This window comes from Diadema antillarum, unplaced genomic scaffold, assembly GCF_040938485.1.
Source record: "Diadema antillarum isolate AM-2024a unplaced genomic scaffold, OU_Dant_1.0 seq00000751_RagTag, whole genome shotgun sequence".
NCBI lineage: Eukaryota > Metazoa > Echinodermata > Echinoidea > Diadematoida > Diadematidae > Diadema > Diadema antillarum.
Genome location: NW_027271645.1, coordinates 53,077 through 76,666, shown reverse-complemented (window position 1 = coordinate 76,666; position 23,590 = coordinate 53,077). Strand labels below are relative to the sequence as shown.

The following is a 23,590-nucleotide window of genomic DNA, read 5'->3' as shown; positions in this document are numbered from 1 at the left end:
ATAAGACATCTTGTGTCAAGCTTGGCATACAAAAAGTTAATGCAATTCATACAGTTGATGGTCCAATAAACCTCATAATTGCCATTTTCTTTTCTTTTTTGTAAATCATATCTTCCAAAAATGGAAAAATGATACATTAAAGCCAGCCTGAAAACTGATACAGAGATAAAATACAGAGATACTCAAATATGCGATTTCAAATAAATATAAATTCTGATTTTTTTTTCTCTCTCTTAAATTTGCGCAATTTATTTCACAAGCTACATATCACAGTTCTTTTCAATTCATTTTATTCATTTTTTCTTCATTTTTCTAAAATAAGGGGGAAGGGGGAAGGTATTACACTCTTGTGCATCATTTCTACTTTCTAGTACACTGAATTAACACTACTCATTATAATCTGGAAGAGAATCTTTACCCACATAGAATTTTTCTTTTTTTTTTCTGCTCATAATTTCTTCGTACAGCTACATCACATAATATCATTGACAAATTTTAATCTTTCTCTGAACTTGACATATTCAAACATGTACACATTATTTATCTCCCCCAAAATCATCAGATACACGATGTAGTTGTGTGCACTGCTGCCATTCCATCTTTTGCTTTTTATGCACGTGCACTTGATATTTGATGATATTGTTCACATACTGCCAAACGCATGATGGCCCTACGGGCAGAAACCTCTCTGTTCCATTTTCCACGTCGCATTCCCTTGGTGAAGAGCTCCCAACTGGCTCTTGTGCCTTTTGCTGCTTAAATCCAACACATCCAATGGATAATCCTCTCATTGCAAATTGGCAACACACTGTCCTTCGTTTTCACCAGCATCTGATATTTAGCTATTCACCTCCCTTTCTCTTGGCGTTTTTTCCTCCACTATGCCGTTTCATCATTGCACGCTAACTCCAGCAAATGACGAAAACAACGACAATCTCAACAACACCTCATCTACAGCTGCCGCGACACGTTAAAATCCTCAAGAGGACTGTATAGTTTCCATTCGCCTTGCGCATTGAGCTGCGTGAACAGCGCCCTCTACACAAATGCCCGCTTCCTCCTTCCTCCAATCTTGCCTTGCAACAAATCTCAGTGAAGGAAACCGCACTTCTGAGATATCCTCCTCGTCTCCAGATGATGCTTTCTTTGCCTCCTTCTCCTCCTCCTCCTCCTCCCTCGCCTCACACCGGTGAAGAGGTGATCTGCCTCCGTTGCCACAACAACGGACTCTTGTCTCTTTTCTGCTCATCAAACTAACAAAAAAACAACAACGAATAGACTTAGAAATCGGAGCACTTGGCCCCCCGCGCTGCCAGAGATGCTCTCAGAACTGGTACCACTTCTTGTCCTTGTATTTCTGCATCATCTCTTTGGCAGCCTGCTGGAAGTTTTCTGCGTTGGCCATCATCTGTGCCGTCCTCTCCTCCACCTCGCTCAGCTTCTGTCCTCTCTCGTAGAGTGCCTAGGTGGAAGGGAAGAGGGGGAGAAAGTCAAGAGTGGTGATGACTCTTGCTGCATCACGACGGCAATCTCAATCCAACCCTTAATTGCACATGAACCATTCATAATTGAGTCGACCAAGGTCATAAACAAACTGACATACACACAATAAAGAATGGAAATGGAATTAAACAAAATACAGCATTCTATATAGCCAGGCTTGATGCAATCACTTTTCTATACCAGAAACAATGTATGCTGGTATCTGAGACACTTCACTGCTGTTTATACATCCTACCAACAAAATTAGTGTAATGACAGTGCACGTTCATCCACAGGATTTCCCCAGACTTAAACTTCAATGCAACTTTTCTCAAAGCGGCAACCTCAATATCTCATTTACTGTAAAAGTGGATATTTTCGCATAAGGAATATCTTGTGCTTGGCCAGGTAAGACGAGTTTCGCAAGTGTTTAATTCTGCAGAATCAAGACATGAACCACTAGAAAATGGCAAGAACATGCTTTTATTTTTTGTGCTAGTTTCTGGTTGCGCAAAATGCGTGAAAATTTCAACACCGTGAAAATTTCCACTTTTACAGACATATTTTTTGTTTGCTCTCGAAAGTACAGGTGGAGATGAGACAGAGGTAGAGTAGATGGCAGAGGACCAGAGGGAATGATTGTGAGGGAACAGGAGGGGAGACGGAACAGTAACTCCAGGTGAATGGGATATGGAGAAGAAAATGACTGCGATGAAGACGAAAAGAGACCAAAATTGAAAGGGAAGAGAAGAGGAGGAGAGACAGAAATATTGCTATGGCGACTGGTATGCCTGCGCTATATCACATTATTCTCTAGATGGATTTACCAGTACATCCGACAGTTTCACATGATTGCCAAAAAACTGAAATAACATCTTTGAAAGTTTGATGGCATAACCCCAAAATGAGTAGTTGAGTACACTGTAGTTCCACAATATGTACATCCCATGATCCAAGTCCTATTTGACCTCTGCTCTTTTTACCCCATCGCCAAAACTTTTTGGTAATACATGCACACACTGTTGTTTCACGAAAATACTTTCAGGCATTGGAGAGAAATGAGGGAAATAGTGAAATTTTTAGAATTTCATCATGACCTACAAGTAGTGCAGCTTTGACTGAGCATGTGCACCTACAAGTTGATAGGCACAACTTCATCCACTCATACAATTACATATGGATGCCAAGTTTCATTTGGTTACCTCGATGGAGAGAAATGGGAGTGGGGAAAATTGAGGATGAAATCAATGGAGAGAAGATGAGTGGGAAAGGGGGTGAAAATGAGGAGATAGATTCAAAGAGGATGACATCGCCATGACGACAGAAGATGAGTAGATTCACAGAAAAGAATGAGGAACACAAATAGACGATAAAGCAAAAATCAGACTTCATGAAACTGAACAGACGACCACAGAAGAATATAGAGGAGATAACTGCTGGTTGATTAATGATAAATGCAAGAGAAAGTTTGAGGAAAAAGCAACTCACAATGCGGGCCTTGGCCACCTCTCCCATGGCCCCTCCTGCCTGGGCCCTGACGTTCTCTAGACCACCCGTACCCGGGATGTGACGGGCGACACTCTTGGATGGCTTGCCGGCCGTCTCGCCAACTGAAAATAATCGCAGAGCAAACCGATTCATGAATAACGGAGTGAGACAAAATGAGCTACAAATGTGTTACACATACTCAAGAAATATCCGAGTCCACTGCATTTGGCTCGATCGCTCTTGAGCAGAATTCTTCAAGCAAAAGGGGCTGATACAATTTTCCACATCCCACAAATATGCTTGACACCAAATGTTATTTAGTGGACACATTAAAAGGCTTGCAATAAAAGGCTATTTTCCTTGTTAATCATCTTTAGGTTCTGCAACAATTCTTGTAGGAGGGCACATTCGTTGGTCTACACAAATCATACCAAGCTGCACATTGCAACTCATTAACTCGACATCAAAAGTCACAGCAAGGGACTGAAAAGATGGTGACACTACATTTGCTCCTGCAACAATTGCTCCAGTCTTTTTCTCTCCACGGACTTAGGGTTAGGGCTGTGATAGAGTTTTATGTTTGGTTTGATGGGAGGGTTAGGGTTATGTTTGTGGGTAGAATTTATGTCTGGCTTAGCATGCAGATATTTCATGGGAGCAACTATCACAGGAGCAAATGTCATGGAACCGAAAAGACAGGAGGGGGGAAGTGAGACTCACATAGTTCCTCTCTATCCAGCGCCCCGCCCCCTCCACCAAAGAGACCCTTGAAGAACCCCTTGCTGGGGGCCTCGGGGGTGTTCACTGGCAAGAAGAGATCACCCAGCATGTCATGAAGATTCTCGCTGTTTGGGGGAAGAGGATAAGGGACATACTAAAGTCAGCTTTTCAATCACTCATTTTTGGCAACAAAGATGATGAAAACAGCGTAGTGTAAATATTATCAAATCACAAGGTTCACATAATCAACAAACATTAACAAACTCAATCTTCATGTAACTTTGAACTCAACAACTGATACAAGTACTGAATGTTTTAAAATACATTGCAGCTTCACCTAACTTGAGATGTGAGAATGTTAGAGGAGAACTTGAACATTTATTGAATTCATTTGAGATTTTTGGAACACTATAACAACCTTTTCCAAACAGCATCTCACCAGTTTGAATGAAAAAGTAAATGGCTCGATGAAATACACAGTTGTAACTTGCACTGGAGACCTTATAAGTTCCAAATTCTTTCATGAAATGCAGAAATTCCATGGTTTGTTGCAAACATGTCAGAGTGTTGCGCACATACAGAAAGGAGGAATTACCATAGATGCCATATATTTTGCGAATCTGTTGTTGTAAGGCAATTTCGGAAGTGGATAAACTCATGGTTGGGAACGTAAAAATCATACTGCTTGCATGGTCTCTGCATTTAGGTGTTCATGTGCACAGAGTGGATTATTGACCGATTCTGTGACGTGCTTTGTGTATTATCGGCATGGGCAGCGGCATTACTGCGATGTCACAGCCGACCCCCCCCCCCCCACACTCCCCCATCCCCTCCCTTCATTAGCATGAAGAGAGGAGGGGGGGGGGGGGGGGAGGTAGGCTGGGACACCGCAATTTGAGCTAATGGCTGCGCCCAGTGCCACAAATTGTCTGCTGCCCTCAACGAACCCGAATCGGTCTATAGACATTTGTATGCAGCTGCAGCTTGTTCGTGCTGCATGTTCATACATTGCTCTCATACTTAGTACAAGCATATAAACCAGAGGGCAATATTTTGGCCGGTTGTTAACCAGTGATTTTTTTTTTTTTACCTCACAAAGTTTGCGAGAATAAAACTTCAGCAAAATGTTCAGCATTTGCAGCATTTGGTCACTCAAGATTGTGCCGAGTACTTTCCCAAATGCTCCATGTACCATTGGGCCACACTGAATACACATATATCTTGAAAGACTGTTACATATCATGACAGCTGCTGCTGTTACAGATTAATCTACCACATTAAACAGAGCAAAAGCCACTTGAGAATACCTTAGTGTTCACAGTTCAACGAGATAAGAGATGACAAGGCTGCTGTCTTACCTTGCTTCACTACATATCGTATACCTCTGGATTTCAGTAGGTGAGCACTGGTACAACCCTTTACCATGTGAGCTAAATTGGAATGTTCGGCCGATCCTGTAACACAACGACATAGGAAAAGAAACATTTACTTATCAGACGGAAACATCACATTGGCTTTTTGAAATATGCAATGATATATATCAATAAAGCAAACAAAGAAGTATTGAATGGGCAGTGAATCAGGACAAAATTTTTTACATTTTTTTCGTCCCTGAGCAAGACTCAATTTTGATAGTTTGTTTTCTGTGGTGCCTGACTGAATAGGAAAATGCCATCGATAAACAGTACATGACATTTTTGAGTGGTAAACACATAAAATAAGTTTGATTTATACTTCATACCTTTGAAACTGTCCTCTTTTGGTTAATATTCAGAGCCTTTTTAAACTATGCAAACCTTGGAATGGACCCCCTTCTACTACAGGCAGAGCATTTGATACTGTGCATGCTTCCAGACGATTCTCAACTCTCATCATTCATGATTGCAAATGCTCTGATATAAAATAGTTGTTTGTCATTCTCCACCATAATGCATCAATGTCAGTTCAAAATTTCAAGCACTGCATTGCAATTGATCACCATTTGAAATAACAAAATAGGTAAGCTAAATAATCATACATGTATGCATACACTTGCATGTCTGCACAAACGTATAATATACCAAGTGTATCTTTATACTTTTTTTCTCCCCCAAACACACATGGAGAAATGGGCATGACAGCTTTCTACGAAGGTTTGTTAATCATGATCATTTGGTCTTTTTGCAACTGATTGAAAAATTGCTCTTCATCAAAATAGAAAAACACTTGACTATTCAGTGTGTAGAGCATAAAATATAGCCATGATATTAAAAAAACAAAATCATGGGCATACATACTCAGGTGGATTTGTTTTTTAAATAATTCATATATATATACATATATATATATACATTCACACAAAAAAAAGCAAACATGTGTAAGTTAATTCCAGCATATTTAAGAGGAGGAAAGCAAAACTACTAGAGAGAATTTTGCAAAAAAGAAACATTAGGTGCATTCAGACTGGCAAAAGATCGAGAAGTTTAAGATCGCGATCTTTAAGATCTCGAAGTTTTGCCAGTGTGACCGCAAACTTCCAGCGAAACTTCCCGCGAAACTTCTCGATCTGTTTGCGGGAGGTGTCTCCGAAGCGCAAGGCCATTGTCACGTACAGATGGGCATTGTTACGTCGTAATCACTAGCCACTCTTTCTTGCGCGCGTACCAATGGCCCAAACTTCGCGATCATAAACTTCTCGATCTTTTGCCAGTCTGACCACACCTATTGAGCGATGGGTATTCAACAAACCTGAGATCCGTGAGTGGAAGGTATTCTTTGTCTAGGAGAAGCCTGAAGCTAGGGAGACTGAACGCCATGACATGTCCATTGGCCACATAGCATGACAGGCAGACGCTATCTGTGCAGCCAAAAAACATTCAATATAACATAGTTTATCTACCTGGTCCAACAAAAAAGCCCAACAAATTGCAAGTTTTTGTCGCATGATGTTTTTGTAAATGCAGCTTTTAGTGACATTTTTCTTTGTATTTTTTTTTCTTTAGTGATATTACACAACTATTACAATATACTTTTAATAATACTTTTAATAGTTCTAAATAAAACTCACTCTACATTGTATATGAAGTGTATTTCACAGTGTTTTTAACTTTCTTGAATTTTGTGAGTTGGGTGCTATTTGTGAATTTAACAAAAAGTGAAAATATTAACTCTGATCCCAATGTAAATACTATGCGCAGGCAAACTTTTTTTTCAGTCCACTGCTGCACTCCATGATGGCAAATGTAACCACTCTCAAAATTGTCAAGACGTCTTGAATTATAAAAAATTACACTTGCTACACATGTGCGGTATGCAGTATTTGAGTGGGAACAGTAGATAAACTTGTATGTTCATATTGACAGCATAAGATTATTTAACCTCCAGTTTATTTCTGACGCTACACTATCATATATCGTCCTTCACATTTTCTAGAGTTCAAGGAATTTCAGGTTTTCAAAACAGCTAATGTGGATTAACTTTGAATAGAAAAAGTACTTCAAACAGTCATCCTGTAAATCAAAACTAATCACTGAATTTTACTCTGCCCTTTCCACATCTCTTCTTATTCAACTGAGTAGTACATACATACTTAATTTTTGTTAGCAATTTGTATTCACACAAGAATTTGATAGATAAATCCCATGATTTTGGGACAAAAGACTCACTTTGCATACTGATGACATCGCTGCGGACAACATATGACGACTCTGATACTTTAGTTCTGTACACGCAGGTCTGGGAAGGCAGTGATATAACCTACAAATATCGGGAGGAAAAACCAAAAATCCAGTGGAGATACTCATTAGCTCCTCAAATACAAAACTCATGCTTGCAGATTTATATTTCTATTAAACTCACTTCACACTCACATCTTCACCTCACACACTACAGTAACATGCTACAGGACAGTGAGTTGGCTAAGTTTACGGGCATAATTTATCATTTGCAGATGAAACAAAAACCTAGCATTAGTGCTTTAAAATAGTTCTAAAATGTGAGTTAGGGATAGAAACAACCAGTGTAAAAAAGTTATTCAGTATAATCAATGTTAAGTATTGTCAAATATACAAAATGTGAACAATTGCAACTTAGCTAGACTTAAGTGCAGCTGAATATGGGCTATCCAGCCATCTTCTCAGGTGGAAAACGAAACAAAAAACAAACAACAGTAATCACAACCTTGAGCTAAAGTACTGCTGGATTTACCTTGGCTTCTTTCTCTGAACATATGACAACAAACTGCCTGTCTGCTATTTCTGTGGACGATGAGGGAGACATTCGACTTCTTTGTAGAATGGGCTCTGAAATAATGATTAAAAAATAAAAAACAGTGGATAATAAATACAACATGAAGTCATTTGTCACAAACACACAAAAAGCTGCATCAGTTCGGTGATCCCTCACATTTACATGTATCCCCAAGTTGAATTATCCTTCAGGTTTTACACGTGTCAGGTTGAAGTGTGTGCAGGTGTGTCACACACGCCACACACTGCTGTAGCTTCTTACTATTCGAGCATTGAGAATTAAGGGTTTCTGGGATAACACTGTAATAGGGCTTTCTATAGCTCAGTTGGTAGAGCTCTGGGCTAGCATCTGGAAGTCTTGTATTGGGTTCGAATCCTGATGGAATCCCATTTTCTTTGCTCATTTTTCCACTAGCACACTTTCTGGTATTTTAAAATATCTATATTGCCTGCAATTTGAAATTAGATGAAAGAAATTAACTGCTCATGAAATGTTGTCATGGTTGCATCTAACATATTTTGTATCTTATTTCATTATTATTATTATTACTATTATTTTACTTTTAATGCGGTGTAGCAGATAGGAATCTGGATTATACGGCAAGATATTCAATGTCAAATCCAACCTGGTGTGTTCAGCTTTGGACGAGATGTTTAGCCCACTACGCCCCTCCTGACCAAAATGGGCTTCTTACAATGCTCAGTTAATAATAGTAGCAAAGGCCTTCATATGGAAGAATATTGGTAATACCAAAGATGCTACCCTGGATCTCTAAGTCCATGTTAACATTACTGCATTATCATTTCAATTAAAGGGTGTGTACAGTTCTGGTCGAGGTGAAGATTATCTTTTAACGTTTTGTGAGATATTCAGAAACCACTCTATGAGATGTGAAAGAGCATGCAGTTCTAAGGGGTATCAAAAGTTTATTCGATAAAAATCGGTTTTGAAATGGCTGAGATATCCAAAAACAAGGTGAAAAAAAGAGATACTAATAAAGTTGGGGCATGTCGCCTTTTATTATTAGCACTTTTTTGGATATCTCAGCCATTTGAAAACCAATTTTCATCAAATAAACGTTGAATCCTTCTTAAAATTAAATGCTCTTTCATATTTCATAAGAGGCTTTTCATTATCTCACTTAGGAATGTTCAAAACATGAATCTTTACCTCAACCAGTACTGTACAGTCCCTTTAAAGTTGTTACTTTAATATCTACTGAATGCACTTTAATATCAGGATTACGTTTCCCACTAAATCTTGAGAGGAAAAAAAACCTCCTTCAAGTGATGTAATCCACCTAATTCATGTACACTATTAACTCGTTGAGGACGAGTCCCGAGTATACTCAGGCAAGCGTCTATGGGAAATGCGTGTTGTAGCAATATCAAACCGTCCTCAATGGGTTAAAGATTATTAGTTGGATGTTACATGTAGATAAGTACATCATAGATAGTTCCTCATTACCCACTGAACTGGAATACACTACAGAGCATGTTTATTGACTCACAGAAGTATCACACTGTGACACTTCAGTTGAACATGACAGTCATTGTTAGACCCCCCCCCCCAAAAAAAAAAAAAAAAATGATTACGTAATCTCACAAGCATTAAGTTCTGCATATTTGTGCTAGCTGGTAGAGCAAAAAACAACAACAATGCATGGGTTGATCAGAGTATGGCAAGGGTCATAGACAGAACAGTTTGAGATGATGTACATTGGAATCGGGATCGGGACTTACTTTTGTCCCGGCCGTCCCGAGGTTCCTTGTTGGGGTCCCTCCAGACCTCGCTGGCCGGTGGTACCTGCAGCCCGTTGCAGTCCAGGAAGGCTATGCACAGAATGCAGCCCTTCAGCCTAAAGACAGTGCCTGCCATGACAAATAAATTATGATAATAAATGAATAATAGCTGATTTTTAAATAGCGCATTTCAGACTTGCTTGAGAAAAATCACACAATCCATTCCAAAGCTATGAATTTTTAATTGTTATAGTGAACAAAAATGCAGTCTGGTATCCTCTTACCAACAACATATAGCAACTCTGCTTACTTAGATACATCACGAATATTGCTGATGTATCTTGTTGTATTGTATTTTTTTAACTCTACCCACGCCCAACTTAGTTGACGGCGTGCCAAGTTTGTATATTTTGCTCAAATGCACAAACCCGCCCAAACCGATCAATAAATTGCCAAATGAAGCCATGCCATGAAAGCTTGACTCACGATTCCAGTTTGGTGAAGTCAGCCCACCACTACTCACCACTAGGCGTGACAATGACCGGTTGTGATAGTCTTTGCTCCCCAGGAGGTGGGAGGTTGACGACAATGCCCAGCACGGAACCCAGGGTGGTTCCAACCCATAGACATGGACAAGTCACAGATTCTGAGGGTAAAAATGTGAGAATTGGTATGTTAAATGATTCCCTTCCGGAGAAAAAAACCCCCACAAACGAACAATGAAGCAATATCAAACAGGAATTCAGAAATGGACAATATCTTTTTGCTTTCTCATGAAACACTTGCTTTCACATCATGAACTTCACCCAACTGCCATCTTCTGCCTTTTCAGCAATGTTCAGAATAGGTTTGTGGCTTAGGGCTGTCAAACGGACAATGAAAGGTGACAAATGAAAAAAAGGATGATGAGATAAATAACGAAATGGAGGGAGGAAGAAGAGGAGGAGGAGGAGGAGGAGGAGGAGAAAATGAAGAGAGGAAAGGTAGATGAGGAAGAGAACAAAGAGAAAGAAGAAGAGGAAGAGAAGGAAGAAGGAAAAGCAGAACTGGAGGAGGAGGAAAGGGATCAAGATATGGAGGATGTATCAATCGAGAAAGAGGAGCCAAAGCTTTGCGGCTTGCATCCTACGAAATCCTGAAGATCTTTGCACACCAAAATATATCCAATCCAGGTATTGAGGGTGTACATCATAAACATATTTCCCTCATACATGTACAGCTGTAATATGATCATAAACTGGACATTGACAGTTCACCGACTTATTACCTTAAAGGCTAATAACAGGGAAGTAGAATTCCTCAACTTTGGTGTAGACATGTACAGAAATGGGAGCAGAGAAAGAATGCACAAAGGATATAAGCAAATATTCAAGATTTAGAAGGGCGACAAGACAGAAAGAGAGAAAGAGATGGGGGGGGGGGGGAGACCAAAAATGAGACAATCATAGAAACTAAAGGAAAGAAAACTAGACTGCCCACCTTCCTTTCTTGTATACGATTCAGCAAACGTGAGAATCTGCACCCCTTCCCTAGTCTCCTTCTCCAGGCTGGACATGCTGGAGCTACGCGAGCGAGTGAAAGATCCCTCACTGCGATCTGTATACAAAACACCGGGTACAGGAGGCTAAGCACACAAAAAATGATGTGTGTATGTACGTGTGAATAAATACATGATGTGAAGGGACAGAAATACCTGACAGAAAAAAAAAAAGGAAAGAAAGATGGAGAAATGGACCAATCCTTGGGTGTACCATATTTGTGATTCAGAACATGAAATATTGACAAAGACCACCTGGTAGAGATTATGGATGAAGATGAAAATATATAACCAACATTACCGTTCCACAATGTTGCCATCAAGACAAATTGAACATACAATACATCATATTAGATACCTGTGGGCAGCTTGGGGGAGAAAAAAACAATGTCAGGTGGGAGATACATTTCCCAAATGTTCATTTTGTAAGTTTTGTATGTGAAATTCTGTAACATACACATGTATGAGTACACTCTTAATCAAAATAGCAGTGTTGGATTCATAGTGATTTGAACAATATATGTGACCCGCTACAACAAAATGATCCTAAAGTCGGGCGAGGTCAATTACTTGAAAATTGCATGATATAATCCCCTAATCTTTCTGCTTTAAATTGGTATACAACACATTTTATAAAAATAATCGGCTGCGGAGATATCGATGTTTAAAAGAGAGCATGTCAAGACGTCTGGAAAATCACTGTTCTGAGAAAAGCGCCCTAAAAGTCTTCCTTTCGACGCAATCGCGATCAAGGGACACGCAAGTCAGTTTTCACCTCTGGACAATAGAAGGTAAGCCCTAGCAACCCCCGAAGAGTTCATTCAAGCACATCAGCGTCGGCGGTCTCCTCACCAACCAATCAGTGACCAGGATGTGAGAAGCGGCTGAGCATAGCGCACGCACCAGACGACTGGGCAGTGTGCGAGCTTCACGCTTCGGTTAGCAGCAAGCAGCAAACTGACCAATGAGATCACTCTGGTCGTTGTTAGGGGCGGAACCTATCTGTGGCGCTCAATCCAAATTTTCGAACCAGTTTCTGCTTCGTTGAAACTCCAAAAAACATGGCTCAGAAAAACGCTATTTTTTAATCTTTCCTTTGATCATTTTGCTTCAAAATTTCGACAGATGATAGAAGACATGTTAGACTCCAATAATATATCAAAATCAGAAAATCGTAAGTTTTGACCAATTTTAATGCTCTGACTTCAAACTCGATTTTCACGGCTTCGACCGTGCGCGACTTTAGGACCTTTTTGTTGTAGCGGGTCACATATCACTACCTAAATGCATGATACCTTATTGTAGCATCACAAACTTTTTAAAACTTCATTGCACCTATGCTACATACAGTGTACATGTATCTGATTACAAAAGGTAGCAGAGATAAAAACTGCAAGCTTTCAATACTAAAACATGTTTGTGCGTTACCAGGTCAGTTTTTAGTCCATTGTTCTGGGTTTTCAAAGATCAAATAAAATCCCTATGACCATTGGATGAAACCTCTGGTGTACAATTCTAGCAAAACACATTGATGCATAGAGTTTGTACTATATGTATGTATGCATATTTTTATGTGTGTATGTGTGTAAATTGGGGTGTACAAGTGTATGTGTCTTCATACAATCTGTTGCTTGCCTTTCAGACACCACAGTATTGGATATGGTGTCTGAATCATAGAGTATTTCATGCACAGGACTCCCAACTCAAAAGTCTAGCATTCCAGCTGTTTCATGAAAGGGTTTGTGAATTCACGTCTGAGCGGTACAGTGACATTTAAAACAGCCTTAATGGTTGCAACCTCCAAAGATTTTGATGGCATCAGAAAACAGAATTCAAAGTATGCCACTCAAACAGACATCTCTATTGCAGAGCAATGCCATAAAAAGTTACGTATAAGTCTACTGTGTTCAAGTTCAAAGCAGAACTTGCAAAGTAATAATAAAATGAAGATATACGAGATACCTACACTGATTACAAAAACTGTGAAATCCATATTTTCCTACACAAGAAAAACTATGACATCAAAAAGGATATACGGTGTAGTATATTTTGGTGCATAGGAAGTCTTAATTACACACTGTCCACTCCCTTACAAGAAACCATTACACTTTAATAGTGACAAGTCAATATGGTTATGAACAAATTTGATAAAGATAAGTAGGGTGTGTTTTTAAAATCTCTGGAGCAAGACATACAGTGTAGATTTAAATGAAAATACTGCCGATGCAATGATGACCAAGAAGTCTGTACTATATTTGTCCTCTCTTAACTAAAATTTGGGCCAACTAATGCTGCTCATAATATTCCAAGTCCTGTGCCTTGCACACATTTTGTTTTGTTTTGCCTTGGGTGGTTCTTTTTTATTTTTGGAACAGGCTAAATAAGATGCGGTGATCTATTCGTACACAGCACGCCATTAAAGTAATGCGCTTCTGTAGTTCTCAAGCTATTCTGGCCATTTGAAGGAACACCTCAAGCAATTACGAGAAATGCAAAAACACTGCACATATGCAAAGATATAGGTCAGAACCAATCAGGAACCCTACTGCACTTGTGAATTTTGGTAGCACATGTCAATACAGCTGAGAGAACAATTCACACATCTGATTTGTTTTTCTTTTTTAAAACTAAATATACATTGTATATATTATGTATATTGCCAATAAGTGCTCTCTTTCTTTCTATGGACCCTCTGAAGAGATCTCACTAGATTATCTACCGTACTATTCATAACACATCTGAGAAGCCAACTTCTGAATGAGATGACCCAAACTTCAACTGACCTACTGTAAAAGTGGATATTTTCGCGAGACTAATTTTTTATGTTTGGCCTAGTAAGAAGAGTTTCGCATGTTTTTTATTCCGCGGAATAAAGATATCAAGTACAGGAACATATGGTAAGCAAAAATATTCGTGTGCTTTTATTTTTGCGCTAGTTTCCATTTGCGCGAAATGCGCAAAATTTTCAACACTGCGAAAATTTCCACTTTTACGGTATTCAAGTTTGGTATCCAGTTTCCTGTGATATATGTACCTCAAGATACATAGTTGTAATGAAATTTGCCATTTCCAACCATGATTCTGCTTTTTATAAGCTGATATCCAAAGCTACACATTGCGATATATTTATCAAACTTATGGAACTATGATAAAGTTTGAACAATATGGTACATTGTACCCGGAAAGAATTTCCATTGTTCCTTAAAAAAAAAAAACAAACAAACAAACAAACTTCACTCATCTTGAAATTAATCTATTGTCCTAAGCCATCACTGCCCTATTGCCACTGCAAACTTGAACATTTTTTTTTATAAAGATAGAAGACAAAAACAAAACTACTCATGCAAACATTAAATATAAATATACAATCTTATAATCTAAACATCACTACATTGAAAGATGGCGAGAAAAAGTACTGCATCATGCATATCTATGTTGATAACAATTGGACAGAAAGTAATGACACATTGATTCTTATCACTACTTGAAAATTCATGCGAACTACACCAAGAAAAAAAAACATGGGATGAGAAGACAGAAAACCACTCACGCAAGATACTTGCGACCACAGATTCAACCAGAAGACGAAACCGAGGGACGGACGATGACTTTTTGTGACATGCTTCGGGTTGTGGGGCCGGGCCTGAGGCCGGGGCCGGGGCCGGGGCGGGGTGTTGTTCGCTACTACCGGACGGGGAGGGGACGTGGGTCGGGGTGGGGTTGGAAGCGAGAGAATTGGAAGAAGAGGAACGGGTTGCAGAGGGCGGGGAATCAGAGTCCGTCACCGGGAGCGGGGCAGACTCGGAAGCGGCGGGGTCCACTCTTTGGTCCGGCTGGTCAGCTGGAAGAGTGGGAGAAGCAGGTGTGGCAGACTGTGAGGGTGGGGGATCACTGGCAGATGGGGTGGGGTCAGGGGGCTTGCTTGGACATGGGTTTTCATGGGTGGGGTCGGGACTGCCTACAGCATCGGATTGGGGGGCTGCCCATGGAAAAGCAGGCGGTGGGTTGGCAAGTGAAACAAAAGAGAACGAAACAAAATAGCACCCAATTTCCAGCAGAGATGGTAAAATGAACAGAAAACAAACACAAAGAAAAAAAAACCCACATTACGACATTGATGTGCAAAATCATATCATGTTGACAAACGCAACGTGATCAAAATCATAAGATTCCGCATGACATGATTGTGGAATGGCACAAATCAAGAGTGGGATATAAGGGTTGCAGAACAAGGGAGGCAAAAAGAGAGAGAAGAATACATTGCATAGCTCAATAAAATATTTGAACAATATGTCTATACTGACAGAGTGTACACGAAAGCACTAACTAGCAGGATACAATGAATTTAAATCATCTCAGGAATACGATTCGGCTGCTAATACATATTCTGCCGCCTCAACTGATATTTTTTTTCTCTTGTGAAGGGATATATACTGCAATACATACATGTATATAATGATGTATTCACATTTACATGCTGTAATGTACAAATTATCTTTCCTCTTTGTAAAGGGAGCGGTAAATGTAAAATATTTATGCCAATCATATTCTGAATCAATTTCAGTATGCCATCATTTTCTTGGACATTAAACACTCCAAACTGAAGTTGACTTGGGTCTCATCCAATCTAGTAAGTTACCAGGGGTACTGACACAAATTTGGACAGAATTTTAACATATAAACCAGTCTTTTCATCTGTAAACTAAGAATCAGAGAATATGCATGACTGCTATTAAATGCAAAGCTTAATCGGTTATACAATGCGTGCAGTGATTTGCATTCTATTAGTTGACCTAATGCTCAATAGATTAGCGTGCAACAGATTATTACCTCCACCAAGGAGATTATGTTTTTGTCGGCACTGATTTGTTTGTCTGTATGCAAAATAACTATAAAAAAAGAAAGAAATTTGAATGGATTTAGATCTGGGAATTTTTATGAATTTTAGAAGGATTTTTTTTTTTTTTTTTTTGGGGGGGGGGGGCAATTTTGGGCCAACAAATGAGGGAGTTCAAGCTGTAAGTATTTGAGGTTTGCATAAGCACACTGTGCGCATGCTCAAGGTGCAGAGCAGGCAAAAGCTGATGACGAGATAAGAGAACTCTTTTGTATCATCATATATGGGAAATAAGGGCGATTTTCAGCTTGTGTGCGGGTGGAAATGAGCTGCTCGGCGGAGGTCTGCACTCTCCCGAGTGCTTTTCTAGTTAATCTCTGTTTTGTAAGACATTCCAAATCACACACTGCAGCACTGTGAGTTGATAGTTATGGCATTATGGACCAAACATTCCAAAACACTCCAAATGAGGAACTCAATGCATTAAAAAAAAAGCAAACACAATCCACACATGATCAAAATTTGAAACGAATGCAGCAAGATTCTCAGTATTGTGCAAAGCTGGATTCTAGGCATTGGTAAATCATATAATTTTTGCAGCAAAATTTCTATCCCAAGCAAGCCAAAAGAAAGAAGAAGTAACAAAAGCAGATTGATTTAGCTGAAAACTGAGAAAGAAAATTAACACATTCACATTAAGAGAGCATCAAAAAAAGTTCCACCATGCATATCTAAAGCTATCCATTTACAGTTGTAGGTGCCCAAACAAGCAGCAGACAACAAGTCTTTAGAAGCAAGCTCTTATACTGAAGTCACCAATCGGTTTAATCATGCCGATTGCCACCTGTTTGAACAGTAACCCTCGTCACACAAACTGTTACTCAAGTCTAAATGTGCTCATGAAAATAAGTCAGTAGCCCAAGTTGCAAATTGGCAATGCTGTCTGTCAGGGCATACTCCACAATCCACTGGCCCATGGTTGCTGGTCTATAGGTAGATGTTGCACATTCATTTTGGTCAGCTGCAAAGTTTCTCCTGCAGCATCCAAACTTCCTACCACACCAAATCTAATAGTGGTAAGCTTCTCTTGATATGGTTGTCATGCCAACAGGTGAAGACATTTTCTCTCTTTGCTGTATCAAAAGCACAATTTTCAATGATCTCTGTAGCTTTTTTTGTCTCATGGGAAAAAAAAAATACTAAAAATATATATTGCTGCTAATCTTCTGTAGGCAAGCAACAATGATAAAAATCTCTCCCTCAATGAACAAACTGTTGCTTTGCAAACTTTGAGAGACCTATTCAATTTGAGACGGACTGACAGTCAACAGTTTGTGAAATATAATCTGATTTCTCAGGGCAGGAAGGGTCTATCAAAGACCCAAACAGCTATAGCGCTCTCTAAATGACTATCAATGATGAAATGCTGAAAAAGCTACCTGCCAATTGCCTAAATTTTCACAAAATGCAGTGGATCGGTCTCCATCTATCATGTGGCGGCCAATCACATGACCTGATCACCTGACATCCAACTGCTGACCGGAATTTTTCGGACATAGTCTGCTTCACAAATACTCATATATAACAGTGGGCATTTTGGGCCTGAAGACCTAGTAATAAACTATTCCGCACAGTTGTTGCTCAAGTTCTTCCTGTGCTATGGGAAGCCTTGGGCAAACCAACTTGTCAAGAAAAAAAACAACAAACAAACAAACTTTTGTACTGCAGGCATGCATACAGATTCATTTACGTCAGCAAACTGGATAGTCAGTAGTTCTATTCATTTCTGGTGGTAAAACAAGTCTGTAACTAGTCACAATTCTTTATCTTCAAGCACACTAAGAATTCTCTGTCACTATGTTAGTTGATATTGAGACCACAAATGTCACAATAACACCATGCGATTTGTAATATTGTAGGATTTCAAGGGCTGAATTTTCCCCTTCTTTTAAACCACCTAGAACCTTGGCAAATGTGGGGCACAAAAAGCTTGGAAAAGTATGCAGGGCATGCATAGGACTTTCAAGACATGGATCAGGAATATCAAAATGCAATCAACAAGGATGGCACCAACAATAATTCTATGGCAGTTGTTTATCTAGGTTGTGCCATCCTCCGGTTTATTTTGACACAAATGTGGGGAAAATCTGTGTTTTAATAAAGAGTTTGAGAGATGAAAAGTGTGCAGGGCAAATGTTTGAGTGCACAAGTGATGCGCGCATCTTTACTCCCAGATTTACCAACTTCAGGCGACTCAATCGAAAAGGAGTTCATTTTCAATCTTACATTTCCCTTTAATGCAAGCAAGCTTTTTGACCACTTTCTATACAATCAGGGCTATGGTTAGCTTGACAATATACGGTGAATGGCTTTAGAATGCAAGGGTATCTGCAATTTCATATGCCATACATGTTACACCATGTGTCTACGACTAGATATTTCGAGTCCATTATGAATAAGAACTATTTCAGAGTAAATGGCATGATATGCACAGAATGCTCTACCAAATTATCCCTGATCTCACTGTAAAGTTACTGGAAACTGTTCTTCACCAATAAAGGAACAAGCCATACTTAAAAAAAAAAAAAAGTGAAGCTGGAACATGTCTGAGATGTGATCTGGGCATTCTGGAGAAAATGCACAAGCAATGGAGAAACCAGAAGGCAAGAACTCAGCATGCAAGAGCTGAATCACTAGCACGCAGCAGGCATCAACAGCCGCAATAACATTGACAAAAGATCATGAGGTTAAAAGATTGCGGTCTTCAAGATCTCGAAGTTTTGCAAGTGTGACCGCAAACTTAACACAAAACTTCTTGCGACACTTCCCCCCTCAAACTAGGGGTATTTCCCAGACTCTTGAGGTATTAAATTCATCATTCTTCAAGGTTAAATATGAGCTTTGCCATTTGCCAATTTGCTAATTTGAGAATGCTAAGATGATGCAATTAGGCATAAAAATAGTGTTCTGCACATGTACATGCACAAAACAGCTGTTTTCCATGATCGTAAAATCCAGGAGGAGGCATTAGGCATTTTCACATCAGCCCGATAAAAATCCAAGCTCGAGATATTTTTCGCAATTGCGAATTAGCGCGCTATTTAATTTCTTATTCACATCAGCCCGAAGAGAATTAGACGGAATATTTTTCGAGCTAAATCGACAGCTGAGTATGTGCAAACAGCATCAGTAATGTGTGTGCCCTCTCAAAAATTCCTCATGATTTGTGTGCAGTTTGCCTCGATCGATCGGGTCACACATGCTAGGCATGATGGGATGCATCGCGCTAATATCTCGAGTCGTTTCACATTATCAAATAGCGCGCTACTATCTCGCTATTTCAGAAATTTCCCGAGTTGGACTCGAGAAATTTTCTCTATCAGAGCGATACAATTAGCATGCTAATTTGTGTTCACATTATCAAATAGCGCGCTATTTCGTGATCGGGTTCATTTCCCAAGTCAGAAAATAGCACGCTATTTCGAAACATTGGGCTGATGTGAAAACGCCTAATGTCTACTTGTTTTAGCATTCACATCCAAGTCTCAAGCTTGCTATTAACTCTCATGCAGATACTGCTTTGATTTGTTGTTATTCCAAATGCATGCCACAGTGTATGTCAAATCCTTCACACCTGTTCCCAAGGCAATTCCACTTCATTATGCAAATAAGACACCTGTCCATTCATTTGTTGCATGCAATTTATCTGAAGGACTTCACTTTACAAGCTCAGCTGGATGGAAGAAATACTAACAAAAACAAAACAACAGGAAAGTGCAAGTATTTCATGGCTAATAATTTTGTTTGTTGGATATTTTTCTGCAGCTGTAAACTAGTAGTTAGCCATATTCTAAATACTATGATGTAGATTTCCTCCATGCCATAGACATACAATAACAAGTGATGATGACAGTCTTTTGTTATAGCTTGGGTTGGAACCAGGTGCAAGCATTGTTAGCAACAATAGTGAGCATGTTTACAAATATTAGGGCCAGGTGAGGTTGTTTACAACCAGTTTCTATGGCAACAAATGGCTATGCCTTCATACTTAAGCATTCAATTCAAAAGCACGATGCTGGTTTTGAAAAGAAAATGATACAATTGCCTTATTTAAACCAGGCATGCATAACATTCACTCTACTTAATCAGCTTTGCATTCAATTACCCCATACATTTAAACAAAAAGCCACATGCTGGAAGACATATTTTGTATAAATATTTAAAAATGAATGCAAGTTGCAATATCAATTCTACTTCTGTCTTCAAATAAAGGGCATGCTGAATAACTTGTGCCAAAGTGCTTGACACATCTTTTCTCCATGGACACGTTGGAGAGCTACATGCATCATCTTTGAGTATTAGAGAAAGGTAGAAACTACATTGCCAAGTGGGTATACAGAGTTGATCCTGAAATACTTGTTCAGGGACTGTTACTTTGCGAAAACTACGCCTAAAGCAAAATAGAAACATGACATAAGATGGATGCAAAAGGGACGACACGGTATGCAGAAATGACTGAATTGCCATAACACGTTGGAATGTAAGACCTTCATAGTTAATTATTTTTTTCTATTTAGGATGTGATGATATGATAAATCATTAAATTGATAAGGAATAAACAATGACTACGAACTAAAACCTTACCATGACTGATCTAAGCACATTATGTGTGTTTTTTTTTTCTGCCACCAAAGCTTCTTAAAGCAGAATTCTTTCGCAAACCTTCAGCATGTGTCTTTGTTAGATTCCTTCTCTACTAGATTATTGAAAGTAGGAAAGGACGAATATCTACAATCTATTTTACAGTTTCAAACTCTAGCAAGAGTTACATTCGGAAACATCTTTAATATTCATTCAACTTTGATCTTTATCTCAGCAACTAGTTGCCAGCATACTTGAACCACCGTGCACCCAAACATTATGATCTCATAACTATTGTAAAAGTGGAAATTTTTGTGCAGTTCGTGCAACCAAATGCTCCTGCAAAAATAAAAGCATACAAATATTTCTGCTTGTAATAGTACCACTATGAAATGTCTTGATTCTACGGAATTACAAACACGCAAAATTCATCTTACCCAGCCAAGCAAGAAATATTACTCGCATGAAAATATCCACTTTTACAGTACAGCGTATAATTCGATTCGAAGCAGAAAATTGATTAAAAACACCGTGCATGAATGCTCCCTACTGTTAGAAATGCATCATATTCCAGCATGTTGTCCATACCATAAGTTGCACTTCCATACCCGTACCCAAGCATCCCATGATAGTGCAACATCCGCTTCTTGTTTTCTTTTTAGTGTATCACAACATTTTATCCATTTATGTATTAGTTGCAAGCAACAGAGTGTTGGTGAACATTTGTTGAGTAAAAACACTGGCAAGCAACAGAATGTATGAAGACAGATTAATTGTACTGATGAGTTAATACCTTGTTATTAACACCCATAACAACAGCAACCACACACACACACGCACACAAACATATTTTTCTTGCTCATAGTGGTCAAGGTGAAAAATATGTTTTGTGTCTGGCAGAAGGAGTTAGTTTCAAATGGTTTCTTGCAATAACCTTCTGCCAATCACACTGCACTAAATGAAGGGTTATGGAGACATTTTTCTTTCAATGTGGCAAATGATGTATATGGATGCAAATCTGCTGTCTATTTTGTCAGTTTTTTGTAGACCTCTTTAAAAAAAAATAAAAACATACGATGCTCTGCTTACAAATGAAGCACTTTCACAATGGAACGTAATTTGCTCATTTCCAAAATCTGCACATCTCATTAACATTTAAAAAGCCATGTTAGTATTCATTTTTCCTCCTTGCAAGCTCAGATGATTAAGGCTGCAAAGAACTTTAAAGTGATTTTGGCAGAGATTTAAATTAGTGGCTATGCATAATATGGCAGGATACAGTGGGTTAATTATTGCACATCCTTAATATTGAGAACTTTGACCTTTTATAATCAGTGTATGTTAGAACATTTATCAGTGATGTACGTAATTCAAATCTGGGTGTGTCATTGACATAATTATGAATGATTGGGCATAATTGCAAGCATTATGCTTGCAATGGTAGCATAGGATATCATGTGTCAGATAATTGATAGGATACAATATGATGAATGCTGCTATTTTCCCCCTATTCTGTAAGCACAGTGACAATAACCAGATGAATTTCTGCAGAAGGTACCCAAATTGATACCCCTCCCCCCACAAAAAAAAAAAAAAAACCCACAAAAAACAAGATAGATAATGATTATTATACACTGGATATAAGTTTGGTTATGAATAATTCTGAATGTGTAGTACAGCAAAAGTAAAAAAAAAAACATGTAATGTATGTGAGATGAAAGCACTGATCAAAAGTGATTACAGAAAACTGAAACTGCAAAGGAGAAAAAAAAAGTTTCGGAATGGACAATCATCATCGCGTCATTAGGTGATCAAGCAACAATGTCAAATGTCAATCCGTCATACAAAATGTGGACACTTGAGTGATGAGATATAACAAGATATGATTTGAGGGGAGATACAAGGTAGATCAAAATTCCCAATCAGATTTTCGTACTGATCTTCAGAAATGCCTCCTGTCAGTCATCCTGATCTCGCTGCCTTTTGATTCGCAAAGGCGGAAATTTAAAAATACCCGCAAGGTGAAAGATTGCATTGCCTTTACCTCGACGGATGCATTCACCGGAAAACACAAGTTTCCACCTCCAAGATCATATCGTTATTATCCTCTTCACTCAAAGTGGCAAAATATGCACATTCACCACTTTTAGAAAAATACATAACCATAAATCTCAATACAAAATATCAGGTAAAGTGTTTATCTTTTTTTCCTCAAAATTACTGATTATCATTCAAAAACAGGTTAATAGGGAATATCAAAAGTAAGAGATGAATGATGTTGAAAAGTACTACCAAGAGATCTTATTAGCATTATCTCTCATACACAGGGTCAACTTGGGTCAAATATGTGGGCGATAATCGACTGCAACTGCATCATAATTTGCGTAAGTTTAACTTCACTCCCACGATAGATTATGAGTGAATTGCCGCGTGTACCATACAGAGACCGACTGTGTCGTGTCATTGTTTGGCTGCTAGCGATCTTGCAAATAAATGTGTTCTCCATATCAAAACAGCAGCACAGATGTGTGCTAAACAAGGCTGCAAACCGCAATGTTCTTTGATGACATTACAATCAATGTTCTTGAAGAGTTCAATTTGTAAAAGGATAATCTATATTCTGAGAAAACAAGGTTTGTTTTTTTCTTTCACACACTCTTTGCACCTGTGATGACACTGATCTCTTTTTTTTCCCTTCTTCAACATTTGCACGAGACCCAGGAAATGTGGATACTATGAGAGATAATACCAAAATACTTGTTACAACTGAATATGATTGTTCTAAACATAATCAAGGAAATGACGATCCAAACATTTGTATTACACGTACAAAACATATCAACATCTGCATGAAACAAACTGGATAAGAAATCAAGACATGAAAGACTAAATGAAAACAGAAAAATCAAAGAATCT

General features: G+C 38.8%; 1 protein-coding gene across 1 annotated transcript in view; it reads right to left on the bottom strand.

Annotated features, from left to right (window-relative positions):
• Positions 1-274: 274 nt before the first annotated feature.
• LOC139738515 (syntaxin-binding protein 5-like) overlaps positions 275-23,590 on the bottom strand; it is a 73,866-nt gene continuing 50,550 nt past the window's right edge. Inside the window, exons 16-25 of the mRNA XM_071649139.1 lie at positions 11,139-11,255; positions 10,183-10,305; positions 9,660-9,788; positions 7,876-7,970; positions 7,335-7,425; positions 6,418-6,526; positions 5,049-5,144; positions 3,691-3,815; positions 2,971-3,092; positions 275-1,462 (exon numbers count right to left, since the gene is read on the bottom strand). Of these exons, the coding sequence (XP_071505240.1) occupies positions 1,325-1,462; positions 2,971-3,092; positions 3,691-3,815; positions 5,049-5,144; positions 6,418-6,526; positions 7,335-7,425; positions 7,876-7,970; positions 9,660-9,788; positions 10,183-10,305; positions 11,139-11,255 (1,145 nt within the window). The 3' untranslated portion in view covers positions 275-1,324. The remainder of the gene's footprint in view (positions 1,463-2,970; positions 3,093-3,690; positions 3,816-5,048; positions 5,145-6,417; positions 6,527-7,334; positions 7,426-7,875; positions 7,971-9,659; positions 9,789-10,182; positions 10,306-11,138; positions 11,256-23,590) is intronic.